At 42.2% G+C, this 20,083-nt stretch overlaps 1 protein-coding gene across 4 annotated transcripts in view; it reads right to left on the minus strand.

The window, feature by feature from the left end:
• The window catches only part of CIT (citron rho-interacting serine/threonine kinase), a 171,879-nt gene that overhangs the window by 132,694 nt on the left and 19,102 nt on the right, over window positions 1-20,083 (minus strand). For all 4 annotated transcript variants that reach the window (XM_061141899.1, XM_061141897.1, XM_061141896.1 and 1 more), the window contains exons 5-6: window positions 18,030-18,131; window positions 541-683 (exon numbers count right to left, since the gene is read on the minus strand). In XM_061141899.1, the coding sequence (XP_060997882.1) occupies window positions 541-683; window positions 18,030-18,131 (245 nt within the window). The remainder of the gene's footprint in view (window positions 1-540; window positions 684-18,029; window positions 18,132-20,083) is intronic.

The following is a 20,083-nucleotide window of genomic DNA, read 5'->3' on the forward strand; positions in this document are numbered from 1 at the left end:
TGGCTAGTAAATGGAAAAAAACCAAACTCTATTCAGGATTTTGTGGTTCCTGGTCTAACCAGCATTCCATTCCCACAACATTCTCAGATGCTCATAAAATTTACATTTTAGTGAAGATGTAAAGAAACACTTTCCAATTGAGGATTTGGGAGAACACCTTTGTCTATTACTAACGGGCAAGGTCAGAAGTACAACTATATTGTCTTCTGTTTCTGTGTGGTAGGCTGCTTCCCTGTGCAAATTAAATTTGGTTTTCCTACCATAGCACCCAAAAAATCCATGCAAGAGCTCCTCTTATTAGCCACATTAACAGATCTTACTAGCAAATGTAAGAAGACTACAATTTTAGATCTATTTCATTGTTGAATGGGTAAGCAGAAACGCCTGCCATTTTGCACAATTTGCCTTAAGCCAATTATTGGTGAAGACTGGCTAAAATTTGGATGAAGAATTATTTTGATGCTGAAATCACTCACTCCATTTTAGGAAGTCTTAGGTGATACAGATAAATTCTCAGTAGACTACCAGAGTCTCACTTACCGATGTACATATCCCATCTGATGAACGCTGTGGACAGCCAAAATCAGTTCAGCTAGGTAAAACTGAATCATATTTTCATCTAATTGGTCTTCATATCTATTCAAAAGTGACAGCAAATCCCCTCCAGGCTGATATTCCATGACCTGTACAGAATGCCAAAGTTATTCATTCTTCATACACCCTCCCCCCCAAAAAAAGGAAATGTTCTCAATTAGATCCTCGAATACTGCCTGACATGTTATAATTACAATGTCTTCACAAAGCTATGAAGATGTGTGAGACATGCTGTAAGTCTCATGTAGGATGAGGTCCCTGCCCTAAGGAAATTACAGCCGTTACCCAAGAGAATCAATACAATAAAAGACAACTCCTAAACACAGTGTTTGCAAGGCAAGTTTGAAAAGCTGAATTAAATCCACCCACTCACCCACCCACCCAGGTCGACACCCCAGACAGTCCCTAGGATTGATTAGATGCACAGCATAGATGGAGACTCCTGGAGGGCAACAAACCCTTTTGCATCCTTTCTGCATTCCTCTTGGTTCCAGGCAGAATATAGGAGGTAGACAATAAACATGATACAATCTTTTCCTTAAACAGTTTGGAAGGTAATCTGATCGTTTCTGTTAAAAATTTAACTCTCAAACAAGGGCTCTGTGACAAGCTAGAAGAGTGGGATGGGGAGAGGTTGGGGAGGGAGGGGACATGGGCATACATATGGCTGAATCTTGTTGTATGACAGAAAACCACAAAATTCTGTAAAGCAATTATCCAATTTAAGAATTTTTTTAAATTTTTAAATGTAAACATATACCCTTTGAACCACTAATTCTACTTCTGACCATTTATATCATAGCAATTTGCAATAGTTTGTCAATAAAGAGATTCACTGCAGAATTGTTTGTAATATGTGAAAAAGAAACCCTGGAAATCAAATAGCCATCACTAACAGACTGCTAAAATATGATATATCTAAACAATAGGTTAAGATGCGGGTATAAAAAATGAATGAATGTGACTTCCCTAGAGGTCTAGTGGTTAAGACTTCACGTTCCAGTGCAGGGGGTGCAAGTCTGATCCCTGATTGGGGAGCTTAGATCCCACATGCCTTGCAGCCGAAAAAACAAAACGATATTGTAGCAAATTCAATAAAGACTTTAAAAATGGTCCACATACCCCCAAAAAAGAAATCTTAAAAAAAAAAAAAACAGTGAATGGATTTGATCTAGTCATTCTGCCATGGAAAGCTACCCATGATAAGTGATGCCTTAAAGAGGATACCCTGATGCTGGGAGGGATTGAGGGAAGGAGGAGAAGGGGACGAGAGGATGAGATGTTTGGATGGCATCACCGACTCGATGGACATGAGCCTGAGTAAGAGTTGGTGATGGACAGCGAGGCCTGGCGTGCTGCGATTCATGGGGTCGCAGAGTCAGACACGACTTAGCGACTGAACTGAACTGAAACAGGATACAGTAAAAATTTTATGATTGAAAAAGTATTTATTACACTTGTTTTTACATATATAGGCAAAAAAAACTGGAAGAATATAAAGTACAGCCTTAGAGAAAATGTTTCATTAGCAAAAAATGTCTTCCACCCAAAGAAACCAAAATTCTTCCACCTCCTGATAACAGATTGACATTCCAGAGTTAACCTGAGGCTTCAAGACTCGTCCCCAGCAGGTTTCAAGTCTCAGCCTAGTGACTCTCTGCCTTTCAGTTTTTTGGGGGTTTTTTTGCCTTTCAGTTTTGTCCTCTGTAAAATGGGGATAAGACTGTGCCTAGCACCCACAAGATCCTCCACTACCGTTTAAGTCCTTTCCTTGCCCTGAATTCATGGAACCATCCTTTCCACTCTGGCTAAGAGAAACTGGGACCCATTTCGACCATCTCTGCAATCATGCCAACCCTTCCTAAGAGCTTAGGAAGCTGTCCTTTGCTCCTTCTGTCCTTTGCTCTGATTCCCCATTTTATCTATATATCTATATAAATGTGTGGGTGTGTGTGTCTCTCAAGTTGACTCAAACCCTTTCTGGAAAGAGGCAAGTTCTTAAAAACTTTGAAAAAACACTATATTTCTCAAAGGCTTCCCAGGTGGCACTAGTGGTAAAGAACCTGCCTGCCAATTCAGGAGACCTAGGAGATGCGGGTTCGATGCCTGTATCAGGAAGATCCCCCGGAGAAGGGCATGGCAACCTACTCCAGTATTCTTGCCTGGAGAATCCCATGGACAGAGGAACCTGTCAGGTTATAGTCCACATGGTCGCAAAGAATCAGACATGACTGAAGCAACTTAGCACACACGCACACAAATCTCTCAAATCACTGCATTATAGAAGCCAACTACAGGATGTGAATTCTCTCCATCCTCCTCCAAATTCCTGTTTGCTTTCAGTCCAGAATTAGAAGAAGGCTCTAGTCAAGTCAGACATGGAGCAGCTGCATATGTCCCCAGAGGCCTCAGGCTGGTCAGTACAGTCTCTGCCCAACACCAGGTCAACTGACACTGGGGACCTCAGGAAGAGCCAGAAACTTGCATGTCCTCCCCAAGGGCCCCTCATCACCTGGCATCTTACTCGTAGCAGGTAGTCAACCAGATACTGGACAACTTGAAGATGAGATTTCCATTATGAACTAACAAAGACAACAATGCTGAGAATGAGCATCAGCTAAAATGCAGACTTTATTTCCCCCAAATTCTAGGCAGATGTAAGCTGCTCATCCCAGTCCTTGAAGAGCCCACAGAGGCACCTGGCTGCCTACTGCTCACCCACACATCCCAACCTGGTTCTCCACACGCTCTGGGCATGTGGGGGAATGTTAATTTTTAACGTCTGTTTTAAAAATATGTACTGCCATTAAAAAGGTCTTAAATATCCACACGCAAAAAAAATATTGCAGATAATAACAGAAGTACTCATGCTTTTAGAACCAAAATGTCTTAAAATAAGAACAATGCGTATTTATGACGACATGGTGCACTTACAAATTTTCTGATCTGGCTCTATTAAAGATGTGAAGAAAATAGAATGGCTTGCTAGTTTAAGACTGGGAAAGTCAAACACAGAGCAGCTGCTGGCCACTAAGATTCTATCTGCACAGAACTTCCCTGGTGATCCAGTGGCTAAGACTCCACACTCCCATTGCAAGGGGCCCAGGTATGATCCCTGGTCAGGGAACTAGATCCCACATGCACTAATTAAGAGCTCAAGTGCTGCAACTAAAGATCCTACATGCTGCAACTAAGGTCTGACACAGCCAAATAAATATTAAAAAAAAAAAAAATTCTATCTGTAATGACAATGAAAAGTAGTTCAGACAATCAGAACCATCTCTTAGAAAGGCAAAAACAAATATAAGCTTTGCTTCTATTCAGAAAATCCAAATTCCTGAGCTGAAAATCCCTGCAAAAACTAGATTAGTCTTTTCTACTGGTCAAACAACTTTCCATTTCTTGAAAAGGGCTCATTAAGAAAATAGGCAACAAAAATGACAACAGGTACTAGGCAGGAGGCTCTGCAACATGAGGTCAAGAAAGACACACTAAACAACAAAACTCCTTATCAAAGAACCTAATCAAATTTGACCCTCCAAAGATTCTGGACTGCCAGAAAATTACTGAACATCCCAACCGTACACCATGAGAAGAACTTAGTTTAGGCACTTACTGGCTAAATTTGGCTACCCACAATGTTACCCCCATTCCCAAACTATCCTACTGAGGTATAGTCACACATCCTGGGATGAGTGGAGGCCAAGGGAAGACAGCTTGTGTGTGGTGATACGAAACTTCATCAATCTTGCTCTTGAGTCTAAAGAAATAATAAAGAACCAGGACTTGGACACTTTCAGAAAACACTTTTAGACTTTCAAGGCAGTTCAGTCACTCAGTCATGTCTGACTCTTTGTGACCCCATGGACTGCAGCACGCCAGGCCTCTCTGTCCATCGCCAACTCCCAGAGCTTGCTCAAACTCATGTCCATCAAGTCGGTGATGCCATCCAATCATTTCATCCTCTGTTGTCCCCTTCTTGTCCTGCCTTCAATCTTTCCCAGCATCAGGGTCTTTTCCAATCAGTCAGTTCTTCACATCAGGTGGCCAAAGTATTGTATTCAGCATCAGTCCTTCCAATGAATATTCAGGGACTCATTTCCTTTAGGATTGACTGGTTTGATCTCCTTGCAGTCCAAGGGACTCTCAAGAGTCTTCTCCAACACCACAGTTCAAAAGCATCAATTCTTGAGCGCTCAGCTTTCTTTATGGTCCAACTCTGACATCCATACATGACTACTGGAAAAATCATAGCTTTAACTAGATGGACCTTTGTCAGCAAAGTAATGTCTTGCTTTTTAATATGCTGTCTAGGTTTGTCATAGCTTTTCTTGCAAGGAGCGAGTGTGTGGATCACAATAAACTATGGAAAATTCTGAAAGAGATGGGAAAACCAGACCACCTGACCTGCCTCTTGAGAAACCTGTATGCAGGTCAGGAAACAACAGTTAGAACTGGACATGAAACAACAGACTGGTTCCAAATAGGAAAAGGAGTACGTCAAGACTGAATATTGTCACCCTGCTTATCTAACTTATATGCAGAGTACATCATGAGAAACGCTGGGCTGAAGGATGCACAAGCTGGAATCAAGATTGCCGGGAGAAATATCAATAACCTCAGATATGCAGATGACACCACCCTTATGGCAGAAAGTGAAGAACTAAAGAGCCTCTTGATGAAAGTGAAAGAGGAGAGTGAAAAAGCTGGCTTAAAGCTCAACATTCACAAAACTAAGATCATGGCATCTGGTCCCATCACTTCATGGCAGATAAGATGGGGAAACAGTGGAAACAGTGACTGACTTTATTTTTCTGGGCTCCAAAATCACTGCAGATGGTGATTGCAGCCATGAAATTACAAGACACTTACTCCTTGGAAGGAAAGTTATGACCAACCTAGACAGCATATTAAAAAGCAGAGACATTACTTTGTCAACAAAGGTCCATCTAGTTAAGGCTATGCTTTTTCCAGTGGTCATGTATGGATGTGAGAGTTGGACTATGAAGAAAGCAGAGTGCTGAAGAACTGATGCTTTTTTTTTTTTTTTAATTAGTTGGAGGCTAATTACTTCACAACATTTCAGTGGGTTTTGTCATATACTGATATGATTCAGCCATAGAGTTACACGTATTCCCCATCCCGATCCCCCCTCCCACCTCCCTCTCCACCCGATTCCTCTGGGTCTTCCCAGTGCACCAGGCCCGAGCACTTGTCTCATGCATCCCACCTGGGCTGGTGATCTGTTTCACCATAGATAGTATACATGCTGTTCTTTTGAAATATCCCACCCTCACATTCTCCCACAAAGTTCAAAAGTCTGTTCTGTACTTCTGTGTCTCTTTTTCTGTTTTGCATATAGGGTTATCGTTACCATCTTTCTAAATTCCATATATATGTGTTAGTATGCTGTAATGTTCTTTATCTTTCTGGCTTACTTCACTCTGTATAATGGGCTCCAGTTTCATCCATCTCATTAGAACTGATTCAAATGAATTCTTTTTAACGGCTGAGTAATATTCCATGGTGTACATGTACCACAGCTTCCTTATCCATTCATCTGCTGATGGGCATCTAGGTTGCTTCCATGTCCTGGCTATTATAAACAGTGCTGCGATGAACATTGGGGTGCACGTGTCTCTTTCAGATCTGGTTTCCTCAGTGTGTATGCCCAGAAGTGGGATTGCTGGGTCATATGGCAGTTCTATTTCCAGTTTTTTAAGAAATCTCCACACTGGTTTCCATAGTGGCTGTACTAGTTTGCATTCCCACCAACAGTGTAAGAGGGTTCCCTTTTCTCCACACCCTCTCCAGCATTTATTGCTTTTAGACTTTTGGATAGCAGCCATCCTGACTGGCGTGTAATGGTATCTCATTGTGGTTTTGATTTGCATTTCTCTAATAATGAGTGATGTTGAGCATCTTTTCATGTGTTTGTTAGCCATCTGTATGTCTTCTTTGGAGAAATGTCTGTTTAGTTCTTTGGCCCATTTTTTGATTGGGTCATTTATTTTTCTGGAATTGAGCTGCAGGAGTTGCTTGTATATTTTTGAGATTAATCCTTTGTCTGTTTCTTCATTTGCTATTATTTTCTCCCAATCTGAGGGCTGTCTTTTCACCTTACTTATAGTTTCCTTTGTAGTGCAAAAGCTTTTAAGTTTCATTAGGCCCCATTTGTTTAGTTTTGCTTTTATTTCCAATATTCTGGGAGGTGGGTCATAGAGGATCTTGCTGTGATTTATGTCGGAGAGTGTTTTGCCTATGTTCTCCTCTAGGAGTTTTATAGTTTCTGGTCTTACATTTAGATCTTTAATCCATTTTGAGTTTATTTTTGTGTATGGTGTTAGAAAGCGCTCTAGTTTCATTCTTTTACAAGTGGTTGACCAGTTTTCCCAGCACCATTTGTTAAAGAGGTTGTCTTTTTTCCATTGTATATCCTTGACTCCTTTGTCAAAGATAAGGTGTCCATAGGTTCGTGGATTTATCTCTGGGCTTTCTATTCTGTTCCATTGATCTATATTTCTGTCTTTGTGCCAGTACCATACTGTCTTGATGACTGTGGCTTTGTAGTAGAGTCTGAAGTCAGGCAGGTTGATTCCTCCAGTTCCATTCTTCTTTCTCAAGATTACTTTGGCTATTCGAGGTTTTTTGTATTTCCATACAAATTGAGAAATTATTTGTTCTAGTTCTGTGAAAAAACCCATTGGTAGCTTGATAGGGATTGCATTGAATCTATAGATTGCTTTGGGTAGAATAGCCATTTTGACAATATTGATTCTTCCAATCCATGAACACGGTATGTTTCTCCATCTGTTTGTGTCCTCTTTGATTTCTTTCATCAGTGTTTTATAGTTTTCTATGTATAGGTCTTTTGTTTCTTTAGGTAGATATACTCCTAAGTATTTTATTCTTTTTGTTGCAATGGTGAATGGTATTGTTTCCTTAATTTCTCTGTTTTTTCATTGTTAGTATATAGGAATGCAAGGGATTTCTGTGTGTTAATTTTATATCCTGCAACTTTACTATATTCATTGATTAGCTCTAGTAATTTTCTGGAAAAGTCTTTAGGGTTTTCTATGTAGAGGATCATGTCATCTGCAAACAGCGAGAGTTTCACTTCTTCTTTTCCTATCTGGATTCCTTTTACTTCTTTTTCTGCTCTGATTGCTGTGGCCAAAACTTCCAACACTATGTTGAATAGTAGTGGTGAGAGTGGGCACCCTTGTGAATTGATGCTTTTGAACTGTGCTGTTGGAGAAGACTCTCGAGAGTCCCTTGGACTGCAAGGAGATCCAACCAGTCCATCCTAAAGGAGATCAGTCCTGGGTGTTCATTGGAAGGACTGATGAAGCTGAAACTCCAATACTTTGGCCACCTGATGCGAAGAGCTGACTCACTGGAAAAGACCCTGATGCTGGGAAAGATTGAGGGCAGGAGGAGAAGGGGACGACAGAGGATGAGATGGTTGGATGGCATCACTGACTCGATGGACATGGGTTTGGGTGGACTCTGGGAGTTGGTGATGGACAGGGAGGCCTGGCGTGCTGCGGTTCATGGGGTTGCAAAGAGTCAGACACGACTGAGCGACTGAACTGAACTGAACTCAATTTCATGGCTGCAATCACCATCTGGCAAATTCTTTACCAGCTAAGGCACCAGGGAAGCCCAAGAACAGTGGAGTGGGTAGCCTATCCCTTCTCCAGCAGACCTTCCCAACCCAGGAATCAAACAGGGGTCTCCTGCATTGCAGGAGGATTCTTCACCAACTGAGCTACCAGGGAAGCCAAATACCAATACAGTATATTAACGCATATATATGGAATTTAGAAAGATGGTGACGATGACCCTATACGCAACAGCAAAAGAGACACAGATGTAAAGAACAGACTTTTGGACTCTATGGGAGAAGGCAAGAGTTGGATGATTTGAGAGAATAGCATTGAAACATGTATATTACCATATGTGAAATAGATGGCCAGGCCAGGTTCGATGCATGAGACAGGGCGCTCAGGGCCAGTGCACTGGGATGACCTTAAGAAATGGAATGGAGAGGGAGGTGGGGGGGGGGGGGTTTAGGATGGGGGACACATGTACACCCATGGCTGATTCATGTGAATGTATGGCAAAAACCACTACAATACTGTAAAGTAATTAGTCTTCAATTAAAATAAATAAATTAATTTATAAAAAAATAAAAAAAAAAGATACCAAATCAAGAGTATCCAGAAAGGGGAACCCTTCTACACCGTTGGTGGGAACATAAGTTAGTGCAGCTACTATCGAAAACGGTATGGAGGTTCCTCAGAAAACTAAAAATAGAGTTGCCATATGATCCAGCAATCCCATTCCTTGGCATATATCCGGACAAAAGATACATGCATCCCTATGCCCACAGCAGCACTATTCACAACAATTAAGACGTGGAAACAACCTAAATTCCTGTTGAGAGATAACTGGATAAAGAAGATATAGTGTGTGTGTATACACACACACACACACACACACACACAATGGAGTACTACCCACCCATAAAAAAGAATGAAATAATGCCATTTGCAGCAACACACTAGAGATTATCATACTAAGCGAAGAAGTAAGTCAGACAAAGATGAATACCATATGATATCACTTATATGTGGAATCTAAACTATGACACAACTAAACCTATCTATGAAACAAATACAGAATCATATTACATAAAGAACAGAATGGTGGTTGACATGCGATGGGGGAAGGGATGGGGTTAGCAGATGTAGGCTGTTATATATAGAATGGATAAGTAACAAGATCCTATTATATAACACAGAGAACTATAGTCAATCCTATGATAAACCATAATGGAAAAGAATATTATAAAAATGTACTCTATATGTATGTATAACTGAATCAGCAGAAATTAACACATTGTAAATCAACTACACTCCAATTTAAAAAAAAAAAAAGGGAGCTCCAAAAGCACCATCAAGTCTCAAACCAAGAGTTTTCAAGTCTTCATACCAGATGACATACTATAAACCAACGACCAAGGTCAGCAGAACAGAACACAATGAACAAGTTAGACCAAAGTCACCACCCAGGTTGTACCAAACAGATCATTCACAGCATCCAGACTTGTCCCCTAAAAGGACTCCATCCCTGACTTTTACTATTCAGAGATGCCCAGAGAGACAGGGATCCTCCCCAGAAAAGTGACTTCTAACCCAAGAAAAAAACTGGCAAGTCCTCTAGGACAGGGCTTCTCAAGCCTGTCCATACACCAGAATACCTAGAGAAACACTTTTTTAAAAAAGGATAAAACACATTCATCCACATAAATATCTGAGTGCCTACTATGTACCAGGCACTATTCTAGATATTATTAATAGAAAAATAGCAGCAACTAAAACTGACAAAAATCCTTCCCTTCATGGAACTGGAATGCAGGTAGAGTGAAAAAGAACTGGAAAAAAAAATTCAGTAATACTAAAGGGTTTATTATAAAGTATGTCTCTTTCTCATCCCAACGATTGAGGGAGCTTGCCAAAAAATGTGGATTCCATGGATCAATTTCTTCATGGATCAAGCTCCATAGGAGGGGGCCAAGAATCTGCATTTCAAGGAGCTTCTGGGGTGACTGCAACGCAGCCAACCCAGCACTGTATTGAGACCCAACGCTAATGAGGCTGCAGGGGCAACATGGGTCACTACTCCAACCAAGTGAGAAGATTCTACAAAAGAGACGCCCTGGTATGAAACCTGGCTTGAATATAGCCTTCATTTCTGCTGCTTACAATTTGCCAGCGGTTACCTGGAGCCATTCCGCATATTAGGACAAGATCACTGAGAGCAAAGGGCTGAAACATGACCAGTCCAGCCACACTGAAGCAACCATCCTGTGTCCTTGCAAAAACAGGAGATCTCCCTGCAGGTCACCTCAACAGTGATCACTAAGGCATGGTCATAGAGGCCAGGGAGCCGGCAGGACGCAAAAAAGCCCTACAGTAAAGTAGCCCTGAACAATGTGACAGGCCTGCGGATGGCAGAGAAAGCGCAGCAGCTGACAGACCAGCCTGGCTTGGAGCTATAATGGACTTGCTCTTTTAAGGCAAAGACATCCTGGCCGACAGAGACAGACCTTTCTGATGGCAGCAGCTGCAGATGCTAATTAAAGGGCAGATCTTACATGTGTTTAGTTTGGAATGAGCGGCAGCTTCTCTGTTGGTGTTTGCATCTCTACCCCAAGTGCTGGGATGGCGATTCCCATCAGTCGTGTTGTATTTGAAACAAAAGACAAATGTGTATGTGTGTGTGCGCGTGTGTTGTGCATGCGCACATGTGCATACACACACATACGCTTCCATGTATGTGTGTACATATGGGGGTAGATTTATAATAGTTCTTTGCATTCTATCCCGATTTGCATATTGGTGTCGTTAGAGGCATACTCTGCTGGCCGCTTCTTAGAATCATGTCCTTGAAATGCCTGCATTACAATCAGCATGACTGAAAGTGCCATGAAAATGTTAAGGTTGCTACTGGCATCGTCACCCGCCTTGCCCAGTGTTCCTGATCTTTGGCTCAGGGGAGAATAGGATGGATACTCTAAGGAGAGAGGCCCCTGGAACAAACCCTAAATTCTTCTTGAAGGGCAAGGTGACCAAGAGAAAAAGAGAGAAGGCCCTTTAATTCAGAAAGTATGAATCCCAGCCTGAGTCATCCTTCTATTCAAAAAATCCTCATTGAGCATCAAATCATCCAGAGTCTTGGCCGGAAGCTGACCCCATACTCAAACTAGGTGACTGAGGTCATGAACTGAGGAAAGGGCTATGTGTAGAGGTGTGGGAAAGGTTAAAGGAAATGAACACCAGATGCCGAACACCCCAGGGCGAGCAACAGCAGGGGAGTAGGTACCGTTTGTTGGCCTGAGAGGGCAAGGAAAGGGGTCTCGGATGTGCACACTATGACTAAAGAAGCAGAAGGAAGAAGCGGTAACCAGAAACTTGCTAGGCTGTAGGTCAATGGTTCTCAAAGTGGGGTCTGGGACCCGTGAGAAATATGACTTCTTGGGCCCCACCCCGTAAGACCTACTGGATCAGCAATGCTGAAGACTGGGGCCAGGCAAATCAGGACAACATAACTACAGTCCCCAAAATGGTGAAACTCTAAATGCACTCCTCTGAAGTATGCCTCAAAAGACCAACGCACAGAGCCACTACTTCAAAGGCACTGAGAACTCAAAGAACCCCCTGAGGCAATAACACACTCAGCAATCGAATTGGAGTCAATAAGACGTATTAATATCTCATTTCGCCAATGAGAAAATTGAAGCTGAAAAGGCCAATGACTCCGGAGAGACCAAGCAAGGAACAGAATAAAACAGGAACCTATATTCTAAGTAACAGCTTCCTTCTGATGGGCAGCTGGCTTGTAAAGCGGCAGCACTGGTGAGTTTTGAGACATGCCTAAAACTGGATCATCTTACCCAAGAGATCAAAACAGCACATGTCTCGCTGTGGAAACGATCCTAAGCTGCCGAATTTCACTCAAATAAAATAAACAAAAAAGCAGTATTCATTAACCCTCTCCCACCCCCAATGATGGCAGAGGCTGGTGATCAGACAGTCCCTGGGGCCACTGCCTAGAACAGTCCCCCTTCAAATGACTCCTATGTAGGGAGGGAAGTATCCATGAAATGGTATCCCTGTGGGTTAAAAGCAAGACAAGAAATGTAAAGAACTAAACCCAAGCAGGATATCTGAACACAGTTGTGTTAGAAACAGTTTTGGATGTGACAGTATAAATATAATAAGGAAGACCACGGGAGGTGGAGCTCGGGGGCCTCATGTCTAACCCCATCTGTTAACCTACAAAAGGAGCTGTTTTAACCTCAGGGCCAGACTGTAACTGATCCCCCAAATCCATTCTTCCCTTCTCCCACAGCAGTAAGAGGCCACGCAGTGAGACAGTACAGATGTGTACATGCACGATGAACTTCTGGTCAACAAGACGTGAGAGGAAATGATGCGTCCCACTTCTGCATCATCCTGTGTAGAAGGAATTTGCTTGCTCTGCCTATCTGCTCTTTTCTCCTCCCAGCCACATGGAACATATATACATGAAATGGTCCAACTTTAAGTATGTCAAAGAGGACAACATCCTAAGGCACAGGAAGCCACAGGAAAGAATCATCATGTACAACAGGCTGCCCACTAGTCTGGACTATATTTAAGGGTTTCTTTGTTACATGACCTTAGCCTATACCTTAACTAATAAATCCCTGTGTGCAACTAGGGGGAAGAAAACTTTGGGAATGAACAGAAGGAAGCTCATGTAAGGTCACAAAAGGGAAAATAGATCCGTGAGTCAGTAATAGGCTCAGAGCATGGGCAGCCTGAAAAGACCTACAGTATGAAAAATAACAGCACAAGTTAGGAAGCTTTACGAATCGCACAAAGAATTTAGATACAACACTACAAGTGATGAGTTGCAGAACAATGTTTTCTTTGTGGAAACTGGCAGCTCCTTCATGGAAGGACATTGGGGAAGGCATCTGTTAAACGGAACAGAACAGATTTCATCATAAACCAGATCAACAAAGTACAGCTTCTGTGGGCCACCTGCCAGAATACGCGACTCGCCTTGTTATATGGAACCAGACGTTAAGACGGACTTTGCTAGGATTTTCTACAGTAAAACCTGGTAAGCCATGCTCACTAGTGTGTAACTATGAATGGGAAATTTTTAACCATCAAAACTCAAAAGGATCCAAGTTCAGTTTCCTTGCACTGCGAATCAAATTTTAAAAAATTTCAGTGGACCAGTCTTCAACTGCATACCTCAGAGAAAAAAACTCATACTATTAATTTAACAGGTTTCCTAAGTGACTTAGGGGTAAAGAATCCACCTGCCAATACAGGAGACACAGGTGTGATCCCTGGGTCAGGAAGAGTCCCCTGGAGAAAGAAATGGCAACCCACTCTAGTATTCTTGCCTAGGATATCCCATAGATGGAGGAGCCTGGCAGACTACAGTCCCTGGGGTCGAAAAAGAGTCAGACCTGACTTAGGGACTGAGCTGTGTTTAGTTGCTCAGTTGTGTCCGACTCTCTGTGGTCCCATGGACTGTAAGCTATCAGGCTCCTCCATCCATGTAATTTTCCAGGCAAGAATACTGTTGATCAGGTAGCCACTTCCTACTCCAGGGGATCTTCCTGCCCAGGGACTGAACCCAAGTCTCCTGCATCTCCTGCATTGGCAGGTGGACTCTTTACTGCTAGTGCCACCTGGGAGGTGACTAAACAACATTAACATAATACAATTTCCATAATGCTGTAAGTACACTGTCTGTAAATCAAATTTCAATGAAATTAATCATGCATCCAACCAATAAATATTTCTGAAGCAACAACCTGGGGAAGCTCTACTGGAAGCCAGAGAGATATCATCACTCTGATGGAAGCTGAAGCCTGATGGAGGCAACCGCCACCCACTCACCAAGAGCAAATTCAGGCTGCTCTGAGCACACAGCAGAGGGGGGTCCCTCCCACAGGTCCAGGAAGGGTTTCTGGAGGAAGTAACATCTGACTCGAGCCCAGAAGGAGAAACAAGAGTTAACCAGGTAAATAGGGAAAGAGATGCGAGAGTGGAGAAAGTATACGTATTTTTTCAGACCCTTTTTCATTATAGCTTATTACAAGATATTGAATATAATTCCTTATGCTATACAGTAGGTCCTTGATGACTATATATTTTATACATAGTAGTATGTATCTGTTAAACCCAAATTCTCAGTTTATCCCTCCTCTTCCCCTCTCTTGATAACCATAAGTTTATTTTCTATGTCCGTGAGTCTAATTTTGTTTTTTAAATATGTTCATTTGTACCATGTTTTTAGATTCTACTTAGAAGCCATAGCATACAATATTTGTCTTTCTCTGACTTACGTCACTTAGTACGATAATCTCTAGGTCCATCCATATTGCTGCAAATGACATCATTTCATTCTTTTTCACGGCTGGGTAGTATTCCACTGTATATACATACCACTTCTTTGTCCACTGATCTGTTGGTGGACATTTACATTATTTCCATGTCTCAGCTATTGTAAATAGTGCTGCTATGTCACTGATTTTAAATGTATCTTCAATTAAACTCCAATTGCATTATACATTAATATTTAACTGCCAGGGGAGTTGACTGCAATTTGTATGTCTCCCCAAACATCAAAGGTTTAATGATCTATAGGCACAGGGGAATTTCAGTGCTTTACAAAGCAAATACAGATCTATAGTCCCCTTAACTTACCATAGGCAGAACGTGTCTCCAGATTCAGAAATGTTCAAATTTCAGGAGGGTAAAATGTTGCATGTACTTTATGTAACACCCTCAGCTAGGACCTGGGATAGCACCCTGTAATCACACAGATTCATAATTTGCAGCAAAATGGATGAACAGCTGCACTAAAGGGAATAAATAGGAGTTTGGGTCAAGGTTTGCTACAGAGTTCAAGTCAGGTCTTGCTGCCAAATAAGCCATAAAATAACCTGAGGTTACTCAGAGCACTGGGTATTTCAGAATTGCAGATAAGAGATGGTGGATCTATCATATCTTAAGTCCTATGCTAAGCTTGGATTTCTCATATGAAAACTGTATGCTTAGCAAGCATTTTATTTCAAAGTACCAAAGTGCTGGAAAAATAAATGCAGGCAAGGAAATAATTATCAGATTACCAAATACTCAGCAATAATTATACCTAATGGAGCTGCTTAAGAATGGCATAAAAACATTCCTGCAGCCAGGTATTGAGGGCTGAGGCAACCAGAACTTCAGAAAACAGTCACTTTGAGATCAGTCCCATCTTGCAAGATGGCAGGCAGAAAAACTGAGAAGACCATCTTCAGCTAAGAATGTCAATGCTGGTGTCAAGATCCAGAGGGAAGCGCTACAACCTGAAGACCCCCACTGATGGAAGGCTGTCCCAGCAGAGGAATGGCAGATATTCCCAATCCACAAGGTATTCCAGAAAAGCTATATCCAAACAGAATCCACAGCAATTAAATCCACAATTAAGGAAAAAATGGGAAGGTTCTCACTATCGTGACAGAGCCAATTAGTAAGGACAAAAAGGGTGAAACCAAAGAGTTTAAAATTCTCAAAATGCCCAAATGTTACCCTCTTAAAGATGTGATATAAAAACTGTTGAGGGGTGGGGAAAGAAAAACAAACAACTATAATCAACGTGAAGAAAACTACGAGTGTTACTCCCAGATCCTCTCTGATCGTCCTCACCGACCATCCCAGAGACAAGCAGAAGGTGGCTTCCCTCAAGTACCTGCGCAAGGACTTGCCATTTGGGGCTGAACCACTAGTCCTCACTCACCTGAGTTCCTTCACCTAGAACACGCAGAATCTGTCATCACCTCTACCAAAACTTACCATAATAGTGTGAAAGTTCCGAAGTATCTCAACAGTGATTACTTTTTAACAGTGATTACTATTAAGAAGTTGCATGAGACTGGAGATCAAAAAGGCTGAGCTCCAAGAGAAGCCACCACAGTGAGAAGCAGGCACACTGCAGCTAGAAAGTAGCCCCCGCTCACCACAAATGGAGAAAAGCCTGCGCAGCAATGAAGACCCAGCACAGTCAAAAAATAAAATAAATAAAATTAAAAAAAAAAAAAAAAGGTTGAGCTCTTCGACTCAGAGGAAGAGAATGGTAAGTTTTTGGAGCAGTGCAAGACGGACCAGAAAATTGTGGAGTCTCAACTTTCGCCAAAAATCAGAGCCCTTCCCAGCTCTGGGACAGCCCGTGTGGCCTCAGAAATAAACCTTATACTCCTGAGTTGATGTTCTGTATGATTTGCAGAGCTCTAGTTAAAAATATCCAAAACAACGATAAAGAACAAAGAACCTACTGTGTCAAAGGAATTGCCTTTCTAAAAGATAATGAGTAAATCTGTTAATACATCCCAATACAAGGGGCTCCACAAGACACGCATAGCACAGGACAAATACTACCATGTGCTACAGATGTCCTAGGACACAACCAGTGAGCCTAGGTCACTTGTAAAGGTTAGGGCTTCAAGCTCCAGGTTTCAAGGAAGGGAAGCTTCCACGACAATATTCAAGAAAAGGAAGTTTCAGAACATAGAGACCAGAGGCATGGTGATGGCTCTGAAGGATCGCACGGTGAGCACAAGGCCAGTCTCCCAGCATATCCATGTGAGAATACCCTTGCTCAGAAGGCAGGGTGGGACCAGAAGGAGCCTCCCCACCGGTACTGATTCCCAATTAAGATGAAACCAAGGCAAATAAACTGTTTATTCCAGATCAGAAATAAAGGTAGTGAGTTTTCCTAGTGTTAGTCGCTCAGTGGTATCTGACTCTCGCAACCCCATGGACTGTAGCCTGCCAAGCTCCTCTGTCTATAGGATTCTCCAGGCAAAAATACTGGAGTGGGTTGCCATTCCCTTCTCCAGGGGATCTTCCTGACTCAGGGATCAAACCCGGGTCTCCTGCACCACAGGCAGATTCTTTACCATCTGGGCCACCAGGGAGGTCCCCCCAAAATGCCCAGTGAAGATTCAAAACAAATAGGCATCTGTTTCTTACCCTCTTCTCTGACGTGAGCTCTATAAAAGTTTATCTCCATTCAACGTAACAGGACAGTCTTATTTTAAGAGCTGAATCAGGAACAAAAATTGCTTCTAAGATACCTTTAACTTTAGGAATCTAAATCCCTAAGAACCTAAACAAGGCCCCAAAATGAATTTTAGCATTCTGCAAGTTATACTACATGCAATGCATGTCAGTGAAAACCATGGTGCTGCTCAAAAGAACAATGCAGATCTGCATGTACTGACATGAAAAGATGTCAGGGAGAAATTACTGAAAGGCAAAAAGCAAGTTGAAGAGCAGAGTAGACAGTAACACACCATTTTTGTGAAACAAACTATATACATGTGTGATAGGCACAGGCACAGAAATATTCTTTCCACAACTCACAGTGAAGAGCCAGAACGAATGTACATAACCCTTAACATGTGTTTCCCAGGGGAAAGCAATTAGAGAGAAAGGTCGAGCATGTTCTCTTTTATTTCATACATTTCCACAGTGTTTGCATTTTCTTATAATAACCATGCTTTATCTCAATTTTTAAAATTTAAAGTAAGATTTTGTTAAAGGTACTATCAGACTATTGCCAATAAATGACTGCTCTTTATTGTCCTTTGAGCCATAGCTACAATATCCAGCAATAAATGGGGCTGTTTCTAAATGGATTAGGTCTTCATCTTTAGGACAAGAACAAGAAGACACCTGAAAGGTGTCTCCTGAGCATGAGAATGAATGAAAAGTGTCATGGGCCACATGGCCAAGAACCACATTCAATTACACAGCCGTGGTATCTGATTATTGCAACACTAGGCTAATTCTACAGAGATGGATGGAAAGACTCACCAAATAAAGGTTATTTTTGTCCTGAAAGGCGTACTGCAACTGGGGGATCCAAGGACTTGTACTCCGAGATAATATGTTCTGTTCTTCCTCGAAATATGAGACCTAGGAGGAACAGAAACTATTAAGACAATTATGAAGAACTAAGTGTGATGAGGGAAATGCTCTTTATTCTCCCTTTAAGCTTAAACTGATACCCAGTTTTGTTTCTTTTTTAAAAAGCCATCACATAGCCCAACATTCCACAAATCTCATTCTTATGCCTACTTTGCTCAATTTTTGCCAGACCCATATAATATTGTCCAGTTATTTACTTAATGTCTTTCTTCAAGGTCGACCCACTTCTTTTAAATTTAAATCTTCCTCTTCGCCTTCCCTTACTGAGCAATTCAGTCCTAAAACCATTAGATGGAGAATAACCAGATAAACATCCATGACAGGTGATGAGGAAAGCCACGGTGGCGCAGAACAGGGTGACAGGTCCGAGCAGGGTGAGGAGTGAAGCAACCACATGTGGAGTGGACCAATGTGGGCATCAAAGGCTCACGTGTGAGCAGGAAGTCAGCCTAGGTCTAGAGGACCTGGAGCATCTGAGCCCGTCAAGGTAGACTGGACGGATGGACACAGCTGCATAAAATAAGTAAAAAATACTGAAGGTAATATCAGAGGAGTTACAAACATGGAAAGGGTGAAAATCAGAACAAACCTTGTGAAGCTAGACAGGACTTGGAGATGTTGGTGTAAATACATGGTTTTTAACATACACAGGTAGATACAGAAATAAACACAGATGGTAATGTTCGTGTGTATGAGGTAGGTATACTGCATACATGAACATGTATTTCCTGGCCTTGTCCATTGAATGGAGTCTGGCAGCAATGACATCCTGATAGCAAAGAGAACACCTCGTGCCCAGACCTTGGCCTCTAAATACTGTTTTCCACTTAAAAAAATAAAAAATAAAAAAATAAAGGGCTCCCAGAGAAATGACTGCCTGTGGGGCTGGGGCAGGTAAAGTGAGTTTAAGAGCCCAAACATCTTGTTGTATCAGAAAGTAACACAGAATTCAAAGATAGAGAATATGTCAAAAGGATATACAAAAGCCAACCTAAAGAGATTCTCATTGGCCAACTTGGGAACAATTTGAGTATAAAAACATATACTGACAGGAATGGATTGTAACTCATTGACAGGCAAACACAAGTTCAAACAGATATAAATAAACGGATGGATTCAAAGTTTTATCAGAAACAGGTATTTCCACAGTTTGAAAGTACCTCCTTCCAAAATACCTATGCAATTACAAAGAGGAAAGGAGTAACTCCGCAGTGGAGAAGGGTGGCAGATACCAACGTGACAGCCTCAGGAATGGGACAAATCACAACTGAGACTCCCCTGTTGGGATGCAATGAGAGGAACAGAGCATCCTGTCTGTGATAGTCCTGTGTGGCTCAGGTAATGAACAGGTGGGTGGCTTTAAATAGCTCCTGGGTATGTGAGATTTTTTTAATCCCCCAGAATACACCTCACATGGGGTGACTCGAGTCATTGACCCAGAGGAGCACAGCTGGGCGAGGCTCCCCATCCCTCACCTGCAGTGTGGGATGTGCTGGGCGAGGCTCCCCATCCCTCACCTGCAGTGCAGGATGTGCTGGGTGAGGGTCCCTATCCCCCACCGCAGTGTGGGATGTGCTGGATTTGTTTCCTTTTCTATGCACCATTGCCCATATGAAATAGAAGGAGCACAAGGCTACATCTAAGGCCCCTTCCAAGGACCTAGGACACACCAGACCCAACAGGTGCTTAGTAGGTGTGGCCTGATGACAGGTGGTTCTTAGGTGCTGGGAGGCTCAGTGAGCATCTTCCACACCTCTCTTCCAAATGATCTGCCACGTCCTGTCATGTATCCTTTCTATGAAGTTGCCCACATTTCATTCCTGAACAAAGGCCGCAGCATTCTCGGATTCTGACAAGCAGCTTCCTGCCCTCTGCTGTGTCTCTGACCAGAGGTCACACAGTCACTGAAGTGCTGAAACCCTGATCCCAACCTCCTGCCT

The sequence above is a fragment of the Dama dama genome, chromosome 5 (assembly GCF_033118175.1).
Source record: "Dama dama isolate Ldn47 chromosome 5, ASM3311817v1, whole genome shotgun sequence".
NCBI classification, from domain to species: domain Eukaryota; kingdom Metazoa; phylum Chordata; class Mammalia; order Artiodactyla; family Cervidae; genus Dama; species Dama dama.